This window comes from Aplysia californica, unplaced genomic scaffold, assembly GCF_000002075.1.
Source record: "Aplysia californica isolate F4 #8 unplaced genomic scaffold, AplCal3.0 scaffold00299, whole genome shotgun sequence".
Taxonomy (NCBI): Eukaryota; Metazoa; Mollusca; class Gastropoda; order Aplysiida; family Aplysiidae; genus Aplysia; species Aplysia californica.
Genome location: NW_004797569.1, coordinates 215,512 through 227,673, shown reverse-complemented (window position 1 = coordinate 227,673; position 12,162 = coordinate 215,512). Strand labels below are relative to the sequence as shown.

The 12,162-nt window shown below is 40.3% G+C and overlaps 1 protein-coding gene across 1 annotated transcript in view; it reads left to right on the top strand.

Moving 5' to 3' along the window:
• LOC101849854 (neprilysin-4) overlaps positions 1–12,162 on the top strand; it is a gene marked incomplete at its 5' end in the record, with an annotated part of 34,377 nt that overhangs the window by 6,410 nt on the left and 15,805 nt on the right. Inside the window, 7 exon segments of the mRNA XM_013084510.2 lie at positions 1–71; positions 1,326–1,415; positions 1,711–1,859; positions 3,465–3,558; positions 5,597–5,725; positions 7,521–7,619; positions 8,705–8,782. Coding sequence (XP_012939964.1) covers positions 1–71; positions 1,326–1,415; positions 1,711–1,859; positions 3,465–3,558; positions 5,597–5,725; positions 7,521–7,619; positions 8,705–8,782 — 710 coding nt within the window.

Sequence of the window (12,162 nt, the reverse complement as noted above, 5' to 3'; positions counted from 1 at the left end):
GCCTCTCCGACCCAGACAGCGCTGAGAGGGAAGTGGCCGACATAGTGGACTTTGAAATAGAGCTGATGAAGGTGAGGAGAGAAAGTGCGCGCCCATTAGGACCATAATATGTGAGGCAGCGTGGTGAAATAGAGCTGATGAAGGTGAGGCGAGAAAGTGCGCGCCCATTAGGACCATAATATGTGAGGCAGCGTGGTGAAATAGAGCTGATGAAGGTGAGGAGAGAAAGTGCACGCTCATTAACTGTGAGGCAGCGTGGTGAAATAGAGCTGATGAAGGTGTGGAGAAAAAGTGTGGTCTCATTAGGACCATAATATGTGAGGCAGCGTGGTGAAACAAGGCACTCGTCAAAATAATGAAAATGAAGAAACTGGCATTTTTCCGGAGGTGAAGGAATTTTTATCGAATTTTTGTTTTTTTTGGCTCAACACCTTAATGCTCATAGAAGAACACATTTCTGTGTGAATTGTATTGAAAAACGTCAATTAAAGGCATAACAAATGTTAATTCTCTGTTTCTACAGACTCCCAAGCTAAGGAAATAACTAAACTTTTGCGGCCATTTTCTCTCTAATTTTACCTCTGAGACCAGGTGATCCCCACCTCCTTCAATCGCAAAAATATCTCGACTTGTATTTAAAATAAAAAGGATATTTTTTTCACCGAAAGCAAGACAAATGAAAAAGCTTTAAGATGACATCAACAACTCCACATGCCCAAAAACTGACGAGCCCCTGATTTCACTGCGTTGTGACATATATGGTCAAACATTACCGTAGATTTAGGATTTGCTGGGGTCTGTAGGTTTAAATGACCAGACTATGTCCCCAGTCTTATCAACAAACTTGGCAGGACCTTGGGTCGATAACAAACCCTGAAACTTCAAGTTGGTCTGTCTCTCTGTGTTTGCCTGTTTGTCTGTCAATGTACATGTTTGCTTATGCTTTTGTTTTGAAAGGAAAAGTGACGGACAAGAATCACATCCTTACTTGTTTTTCTTCTACTTTGTCTTGCACATATTTCTGTTCGTTTTTCTTATTGTCAGCCAGCTGTTTAAATGTGTACTAAGCTCAAAATGTTAGATAAAAAAAATAAAAATAAATTGCCATTTATTAATTTGTGGTATTGGTTGCATGTACTCAAGAAATATTTTGACAAAATTAAAATTCTTACTATTGAAAAAAGCAAGGGAAAAACATACAATGTAGGTACAATTGTTATAAAAATGGAAAAGTTTTTTTTCCATCTCTTCTGAAAAATCGATCTGCTTTCTGAGGACTTCACACATTTGAACCGTTTGCTGATGTCGTACTTTGTCTTACACAGATCTCAGTTCCATCAGAAGAGAGGAGAGACAGCAACTCCTTGTACAATCCTATGACACTGGGAGAAGTGCAAGGAAACTACAGCCAAGAGGTGAATGAATTAATGCATTATTATAATTGTCAGTTATTGGTATTATTTTTTTGGTAAGTGTTTTACGGCGCTCGCAACAACTGCATAAAGTCAAATGAGTGCATGGGACACATTGAACATTTTCAGTAGGTAGGAAATTTTGAATTTTGCTCGGGTTGCAGCCGAAGCCTTCTCTTATCGATTTTGGACTACCAAGGGATCTTTAATTATGGTTTTGTCTACAATGTATGCATGTTTTTTCCCCCCACCAATTTTTTAAGAAAGTATGATTCTAAGTTGGTTTGTGTCTCCACAGACTGGCATCGACTTCCTGAGGTACTTGACGTCCTTGACATCAGCCCCGGATGTTGGGGTCACTGATGTCACTGTGGATGAGCGCATCATCAACCGCTCACCTTTGTACTACAGCAGACTCGGACAGGTTTTGGCGAAAACCCCGAAGAGGTAAAAGGGTACCGGCAATACTTTAAAAAAAAATTGTTGGTGTTTTTATGCCCCCATCGACAAAGTTTAGATCATTTAAGAGGTGGGCTTCCGAACCTGCCTGTCAGGAATAACCCAGATTTAGAGTGATATAACATACCAGCACAAAGGCCGAGAATTTTCACCCCGCTCGTGAATCAAACTCGGCTTTCCTACATGCACCAACAAAGTACCTATTGGCTACGCCATAGACACCGCAGAGGTAAGAAGGGGCTGGCGATTATCGGTAATATTTTTTGATTCGCTTGTACCTCTGTTTGAAATAACAGGTAATTTAAAAACAAGTCTTATATCGCTCATACCACATCTACCCACTAATAAATGAGTTTGAGTTTGAGTAAAAAGAAGCACATTGACACAAGAACAGCCTATATAGTGCAAGGAAGAATGACTTTACTGAGTTAAAATGGGAGAGAATCCATCTTTACATCTAGCTATAGCTCATTCATTTTCATTTGACCGCGGTTAAAACAGGATAAAAACATATTGCTCTGTTTAATCGTTCTGGGTTTTTGCATACGGGTCTAAAAGTTAAGCGACCAACAGAATCTAACAGCCCATTCAATAAAGACACTGCAAACTAAGGTTCCGACACGTTTTCTTTGATGTAAGCCTAAAGAAAGTGAAAAAAAATAACAGGGGATTTACACCATATACCTAAAACATAAAAAAGTTGACATATTTTCCTCAACACCACATTTTAATGTTCGCTTAAAAAACATGATTCAAGAGATGGGATGAGTATTTTTCAAGACTCACATGGAGCACGTGGAGATGTCTAGACAGCTGTGCGAGGAAATCCATAAGCTTACACTGAAATATGGGGGCAGGGCGGTGTCGCTGTCTCAAAATTAGCAATTTGTAAGCAAAGAAACTGTAAAAAATTTTTTTCAGTGATCTTGTGTATGCATCCAAAGAGCGATGTAGATTTTTGGAAAAATTATTTTTGTTTGGTCACTGGTCTGCAGAAGTGTCACGCAAAGTTTTATGGGCATAGGTAAATTCCTCAATGAGCTAGAATTTTTTTAACGTGGTCCAACGAAACTGATAAGATAAGTGTCCAGATCCTGGCACTTTGGTTTTGTGCTTCACCTCGTACACACACACACACAAACAGACACGCAGGCTTATAGTCACATGTGTTACATAGTTGTAATTAATTTATAAAATGTTATTCATGGTAATGCAAATACGGATCTTTACGAATGTCCAGCAGTCTAAAAACCCTGTTGAAGAGTTGTATGACAGTGCTCAACTAATTAATTAAACGAAGTGACTATTCGGACTCGAGTCGGAATATGAAAAAATATTATTTGGACTCGAGTCCGAATAACGACGGCCTTAATTAAAAGTTAATTAAACCCGTCTATATTGACCTCTCTGTGTTATCGTTTATTTCTCAATTATATACGCAAGAGTATAACAACATGCATAATATAAATGAACAGTTATATAAACAATAATAATCTCTAAGCTAGATACATACTCAGTATTCTGAAAGTAACGCAGTGAACAAGCAATATCAGCGCTATGCCCGTATAGAGCATTTATTTTCTCTCATGGCAGGACCATCGCCAACTACGTCATGTCACGAGTGGCCATGAGGTACACACCCACGCTCACCCAGATCTATCGGGACTACAGGCAAGATTATCGAAAGGTAACCCAAGACCATAGATTTCCATTCTACACCAGTACCCTAGACAGCCCCGAGGGCGATGCTACTGACTCAAGTGTCTTTAGGCCATTCTCAAAGGGGGGGGGGAACATTAACCATGTTCTTATCCGCAGTAGAATTGTAATTGTAAATGGGCTGATTCATCAATGTTATGTTCATAACTGTACTGAACTGCAGCAGGGAACTGCTGCTTTTTCTTTCCTTATTCTTACTATTGTCATTTTTCCCTCTACTTCTTTTGTATTTTGTCACAATCTTGTGACCCACTATTTCCGGAGTGCCTTGATAGTCGAAGAAGACTTTGTGCTGTTGAAGCTAGAGAGGTGAGCAGAGTAAGCCTGATTTCCTGTAAGGACTTCTCTGTTGGTATCAACCCCTTGGTGTTCATATCACCTTATGCAGTTGGGAGCGCCGAAAAACCTCTACTAAAACTAAAAAACCCTACACAGGGCACTGTCATGGCCCCCGCTCTTTACCTTCTAGAAAACTTTCGCTTCACTGGTGCTCACCTTGAGTGCGCGCGTGACTGAAGGTCAAAACACCAGTCTTCTTATAGTCGGATGTGCGTGCAACCTTTTCCCCCTTTTCCTTCGTTTGATTCCAGATAGAGTCCGTTGTCAGGAATGTCTCTTCTCTAAAAATGTGTGTTTTACGTGGTATGGGCTAATGGCCTTAAACAACGGAATAGACACTTTACTTATTTCACAAAGAGTCAAATGTGCACTCCATGGTTGACCAGAATTTAATTATTATTTATGATTATAGAATTAGTTTTATTTGTTTTTGCTGGGGATACGTTCGATTCAGTGGCATTGCGTGGGTTGCAGACAAAGTGGTGCATAATTGGAAAATGAGCAAATGGGCAATAGGCTTAGTAGCTACTATTAAGATTTTTAGAGAAAGTCAATTAGAACCTGCTGGATATTCTGTAATCTACATATATATCGATATTTACAACTGTTTGTAGACAAAACCCCATAAAAGCTGCAATAAAGTGAAACAATACTAACAACTCACTATGCTCACAATCTGAGAAGATTCAAAGATTTCTAATTACTTATTGCAGCACCAGGACTTGCTATGCAATAGAGAGAGCAACGTTTTGATACCCATTCTTCATTGAGTTGCCGTAGACTACTAGTTTCTAGATCTAGTGTAGTAGATAGGCTAGCGGAAACTTGGATCAAATTTTTTGCTTGCACCAAATTGGTGCTGCGATGAGGAGTTTCACGCACCTTCCTTCTTGTGTGGGAAGAACGATGGCTAGATTTCTCTATAGTGATAAAAATAACTTTGGTGCAAAAATTTTGCTTGCTCCCAGCAGACACTACCGCAAGCAGTGCGACGAGCATAAACCATCCTCACCGTCTGTCTCTTCACTGGCACAGCCAGCGGGTGACGGATCGCAAGGATGTGGTAATGTAGATCTGGAGCACTGGCTGGTTTAGAACAATTAGAAAAGGGGAGGGGAGGGAGGGGGGAGGGGTGATGGCCAGGGTTAAGTGGAGCGCTTGCACCAATTGCACCAATGGCGCCCCGCCACTGGTTCGATTGCCAGAGAGTGATCTAATGTCAAATATGTGTGAGACAACCTCCAATTGTTGAGTTGAAATGTATTCATCTTAGACAGGTGGTCCTTTCACCTTTCAGACAGTGTCACTCACTGGGATATATTTTTTATACTAAAAAAGGGGGGCGGGGCGGCAATTGGCAATTGGCAATTTCTACAAGTTGTTGTCTTAGACGTCGTCTTGCTATCTCAGGACAAATACAAGACAAACGAGGCAGGGGAGACCGGAAGAAACCTTTTGGGAAAATCTGAAGAGATAAGTGAAGGGGAAACGGGAGGATAAAGTGGTTTTTTGTATAGAGCATTTGAAGGGAGAAATGAATGGAGAATCACGATGTCTGCTTCAGATCTGGCGCTTGACGGTGATGATTGTTGTGGACAGGTGATCGTTAAAGCAGGTTGGACTGTATTTTTGTAGTCTACAGGTGCCCTTTTTTATGCCATCTGCAGGTTGTGTTCGGCACCAGTAACGAAAAACGGCGAGACTTGTCCTGCTCTTCCCTGGCCAGCAAAATCATGGACATGGCTGTGGGTCGAGGCTACGTGCGCAAACATTTCGACCCGGCGGCCAAGTCAGAGGTATAATCCATTCAGTATGGATAGAGAAATCTATACATGTTATATTTGTGAAAGTTCATCACCTTGGTCGCCTAAAACTTCCGATACCCCCAGGGCGGTGCTACTGACTGAAGTGTCTTTCGGCCATTCCCAAAGGAGGGACATTAACCATGTTCTTATGCACAGTAGAATTGTAAATGGGCTGATTCATCAATGTCATGCTCATAACTGTGCCTTAACTGCAACAGGGAACTATTGCTTTTTCTTTCCTAATCCTTATTATCGTAATTTTTCCTGTACTTCTTTTGTATTTTTGTCACACTCTTGAGACCCTCTATTTACGTGGTGCTTTGATAATCGAAGCAGACTTATTTGTGCTGTTGAAGCTAGAGAGGTGAGCAGAGTAAGCCTGATTCCATGTAAGGACTTCTCTGTTGACATCCACCCCTTGGTGCTCATATGACCTTATGCAGCTGTGAGCGCCGTAAAACCTCTACTAAAAAAACTAAAACTTCCGAACCACTTAAGTTTCCCCTTTTGAAAAAAATAAATGGTGGTTCAGAATCATTTAAATGGTGCTCAGTTTTATTAAGGAGTCTGAAGTCAGTGTAATCATTTTCATTAGTTTCGTTTAGATCTAATCTTGGGAAAGTTCGTTTTCCAAGACACGTTTGTAAACAAGTGAGTCTTCCGTTCACAAGCAGTGCGCACTGGTTCCACAATGACTTGATGATCAATTCTTTTGAGTTTATTCATTGAACGGTACCCAGATATAGTTATAAATATGATTTAATACATGGCAATTATAAAGGGATTCTTCCTGATTTACAATGCTCGGTATGTGCCTTACAAGACATATTATAAGAAGCCTACAATGCCATTAGAATACATGCAGCATTCACACACAGGGGTACATAAAATTACTCCAATATTATGTGTATTAATGCATAAATACATGTAGACAGGGATATAGGTAATGACGGGTAAGTATAGAACAATTATATGCAAATAGTTTTATAAAAATAGACAAGATGAAAGTACGGTAAACAACCTTAAAGGGAAAAAAATACTATTACAATGTAAGACAAACTCTGTTTAGAAACTGAAAAGTACAAAATACAATACTTGGTCTTATAAAACACCACCAGCAGACCATTATGAAGGAATACTCGAAGGCAAGATGTTGGGGCACAGAGGCTAAGAGAGAACTACACACAATGTGGACTGACAACATCCAAGCATATTATGTGTCACAACGTTAAAGAATCAGGTGCTAGTCAATTTTGGGGCATATGAGGTTATTGGTATCATCTTAAAGCCTGTTCATTTGCCTTCCTTTTGGTGAAAAAAATATTTATCCACATGTTGAATAGGAGTTGAGATATTTATGGTTGAAGCAGGTTAGGATTCCCTGGTTTCAGAGGTAAAATTATCGAGAAAATGGCTGCCAAAGTTTTGAAACTTCCATATCCTAAGAGTCCTTGGAAACTGAAAATTTACATTTTTTGTGCCTTTCATCAATGTTTTTCAGTAAAATCCACACAGAAATATGTTTTTAAATGGACATAAAAGGTGTTGAGCCAGAAAAAAAGAAAATTAGAAAAAAATTGCTCATTGGCCAAAAAGATGTCAATTTCTTTGATTTAATTATTTTGATGCATTTCATATTATATCATCCTATTCTTTTCTCTTTTTTTCTCATTTGTTGTGTTACTCTTAGTGATACCTCTAATCTTCGACGCTTATATGACCTATTTGTGTTGCAAGTGCTGGAAAACTGTCTCTAAAAGTGTTTTAAAACCCACCCCGCCTGCAGGCTGTACAGATGGTTGGCTACCTGCAAACAGCTTTCAATGAGCTAGTGGATGAGTTGGAGTGGATGGATGACAAAACGAAAGCAGTGGCCAAAGAAAAGGTAAGAAACACCTGCCTATTAGATAATTTTGGAGTCAAATATTTGTTTCCTTTCCTTTTTGGAAAAAAATTATCGCTCTATTAAATATTTAACAAAAACCCTGAATAGGTCATTTGGAAATCTGAGTCTACAGAGTAAGAATAATGAGTGACGGAAAGCTGTCGCAGACAATTCTTTGATGAAATTGTCTCAAGTTTAGTTTAAGCGCAGATATTCCGACAACCTTGTTGTGTCTATAGAAGGGGTGCTCTTTCTGTTGCTTTGCAATGGGTCTTGTTACATATATTGTATATTTTATCCATTCTTCTGAGGAAAGGAGGTGGCTGAGGTGGAGGAGGATAGGATAATGTAAGGGAAAGAGGGAATGAAGAGGATGAGAAAGGGATTGTGAACAATTGAAGAGTGGCTTTCCAAAACTCATTAAGTCAATTTTGACAAGCGCCTGGTTTCACGACGCCACACACATACATTCTCTAAAACAGCCATATGCACTCCTCGCAGCTGAAAGTTCCGTATCCCGGACTCCAGCATTATTAACATCTAAATCATTATATACTCATGTGCACATAGTAATACATAAATGGGTCATGTTTCTATTATAAACGTTTGCGGCATCGTGATGAAATCAGACACTTGTCAGACTTGACTTTCTGAGTTTTGGAAAACCACGCTTCAATTGTAAATCAGTTGTTTGGAGGAGAAAAAATGAAAGGAGATATCGAAAAGGGATTAAAAAAGAAAGAAAACAGGATGGAACACTAAGGAGAGGGAAGTTATATGATCTAGGAGGATAAAGAGCCCGAAAGTAAGCATTTGTAATTATTAAGGGGGGGGGAGGGAGGGGAGGGGGGGGGTCATTTTAAATACAGTTGTGAAGTTGCGATATTGGCATTGCTGACAGACGTACAACAAAAGCTTAATTAGTGTTATGATGATTTATGTGATGAAAATACTTCATGATTAGTAGAAAATCCTAAAGACCCATTCCCTTCAACCCCTGTTTTGTTATTTAAATACCATGGGTTTCCCTTTGTTCTTGCCTTCCAAATTCCGTACTTCTAAACAAACTACTCAACGTTTTTCAGAACGAATTCATCGAACCTCGGATCGGGTATTCCGAGAGCATCTACAACAACACAAAACTCAATGAGCGGTTTGTTAATGTGAGTACACACAGACCACAGCCAGTTGTTTCCAATGTTTGCCTCACCTAGCTCCCACAACAAAGGCTACAACTACAATAGCAACAGCAGCAACAACAACATCAATAACAATAGCAGCAGCATAAACAAACAGATTAGCAGTAAAGCTACTAGAACAATAACAGCAACAGCAGCAGCAACAACAATAAGTACAAAATCTACAACAGCAATAGCAACAACAGCAACAACAGCAAAAACAACAACAACAACAACAACAACAACAACAACAATAGCAACGGAAGAAGTAACAATAACGATGTAAAGGTATTTGTGTGACTTTTTGTATGTGTGCTTGCAAGTGTGTGTGCGTGCATATCATTGTGTGCAAGTGTGAGTGTAGGGTGTATCCAGGGGCGTGGCATCACTTCCAGAGAAGGTGGCGCCAAGAACAAATTTATGCACAAGGAATAGTATTCTGCCGTCGTAAGGGAAAACGACGAATGGTCCTGCGCAGGTAGCGAGGCAAATTTTTCAGGAGAGGCAAAAACCGTTTTCACGTTATAACTCTTCTATTTTTTACTCTTTTAAGCTGTAATTCACCAGATATCTGATTGAGGTGTTCATAAAGCAGTTTCTAAAGTTTGAATGGTTTAGTTTAAAAAGTAGCAAAGTTATTCGACATTCGTCGTTCTCCCTTACACTGCGCACCCGCAGGTGAGCCTTGCGATGTAAGCGAAAACGACGAATGGTATGGTTCGTCGTTCTCCTTTACACTCGTGAACGTTTATGGGCGTAGGCGATGGTCAGTTGTGACGCATTAATGACAATAATAGCTGTGTACTGGTTACTATACAAATTAAAATAAGACACATACAAACTAGCTATTTTACGTATAAAGTTAGGTGTTTGTTATATCCCAACTGTAACTCGGTAAACGTCCTTCTTTTCCCTTCCCCGCTTGGTTAAATACTACACAGTCAGTGTACTACAAATCAGAAGTGCACACATTTTCAACAGCTTGATTTAAAACTGTCTCATTCGGAACCAAAGTTTGGTTTCCATGATATCTCTCTATTGTATTCTCTTCAGAAGCGAGTTTTACTTTTATTTTCGCCAATTGCAAAATTTTCCCTGCACTACCAAAGGGATCAACAATGCTACAATGTCAATAATACGATCAGATCATTGCAAGGTCAAACTTTCACGTAAGAAATGTAACAATCTGACAAGACTGTTTCACAAACGCTTTCAGGAGAGGTAATGCGACGCTTTGTATTTAATACAGGATTCAATTGATCGGATCGCTAAACATACCACAAAGTAGAGATCGACAAGGACAGTTTGAATCTGCAAGACATTATTATGCTCGATCGCAACGTCCATCAAGTCATAAAAAATCGTAAAGCAAGACTAAGTGTCGCCACAATACGTCCACTTTTTAAGTTGGACTAAGAAATTTACTCTCATAACGCAGTGTCATTAATTGCTTGGTAATTCTATAATGATGTCGACCAGTGACACGTGCTAGACAAATTGTGGCACTATAACCATCGTTGGGATTTGGGACGTCAAATGACTGGACAGCAAACTAACATGGCGTTAGTCTGTGAACATGTGGTGGACACTAATATGCAGTGCTAATAAATTTCTCCCTGAATACTTTTTTGACCCTCCCATCCCCACCCCCTTCCCCCTGTTCCCATCCGTTTTCCCCTCTCTCCCGCCTGCTCTTGTCAATTCACACATCAGCATAGGCCTAATACGTGAAGATAGACAGAAAGACACACTAAGTGAATCATTCTTATAACCCTGGTCGATTCTACTGTGGGGGAGGGGGTGGTGGTGTATTTGTTTGCAAAAAACCTAGCATGTTTGTACTGACGCAACAGTGACCAATTGTCATTCGTCGCCCATGCCGAATTTGCCCAACGGCAGAGACCAGGGGACAATGCCGAACGAGCAGTGATCCTTGACCGATCGACCATTCGTCGTTCTCCCTTACACTGAGGAGCTCGCCAGTGTAAGGGAAAACGACGAACTCTCAATTACGCAACAACGGATTAGGATATGACAACATTTTTTACTCCATCAGATGCAGAATTAAATACTCTATGAAATATATAAAAATACCAAAATTGACAAATTTTGACCATTTGTCGTTTTCCCTTACGACGGCAGAATTGCCCACTTATTACAGGCCTATAAACTGTAGACCTACTATATACGCCTCTTCGTTTCATTTTAATACTGATACAGGGATACCTACTTCCATGAGAGAAGAATAGATATATGTCGGTACAATCTTTTTTATATATAGAGAGGGATCTGATGATAAAGAACCAAGTTCGGCGCTCAAGATGCGCACAATCACATCAAAACAATAACATCCCACAGATCAACAGAAAAGCACACATTCACAGTCAAAAACACGCATGCACTATTGCCCTCGGGGCGTCCTGACATAATGACCCCATTCCCTGATTCATTTGCAATTCTGGTTTTTAGAAAGCAGACAGTCAAACCTATTTTTAGACAGTTCGCATCCATGCCATGTCCAGGCTAACTACCACTCCATCCCCTCCCTTCCTTACAGGCGCCAAATCCATCTTGGCCCTTTGGCCCAACAGTACAATCTCTTAGTGTGATGGGAGTACCTGTTGTAGCATTTTTGGCTGAGTTATGTTCTTAGTGATATCTCTTGTGTCTCCTCGTCAAACGTCTGGATAGGGTATGAAAGAAACTTTTTTGCTATTCTTGGAAAGAAAACCCTGTTTTCAACTGATTGAATCATATAGTTTATAGATCATTTTGAATTATTTTGACCAGACTTCACACCTAAACAATGAAGACCCAGATGGGTTCAGGCAGAGACACTGGTTCAGGTAGTGCCGATTTGGGCTCGACGCCCTCGGTGACGACAGACGTAGGGGACGAAAGACGCTGGGAGACCCTTGCGACCGGCAACGGGAGGCTTACCCGCCCTACTCTCACTAGCCTAATTATAGACACCTTAACTAAAGACTGGCGTACTTAGGGATGAACACTGAATAAGAGATTTGTTTGAAGAAAATATTGTGATGTTTAGTTAAGTTTTGGAAAATCGTATTCCCTTTTTTGAAAATCCCTTCTCCATTTCAAAGGGTGGCACCAGGGCGCATTTGCGCTTGGAGAGCCACGCCACTGGGTGTATCATAATACAGTAGTCTCCGCCTAAGATCCCCCCGCTTACGATCCCGGTTCGCTTAAGATCCCGCTGTTTTAAGAAAACAGAATTTTTACTATACAAAAGTCACCCCTAAGATCCCGCTCTGATTCACTCTGAAGGTCAACATTCGGCTAAGATCCCGCATTTCAGATCATAATTTGCGGAACAAAAACGCGGGCGGGACAGCCGATCAACC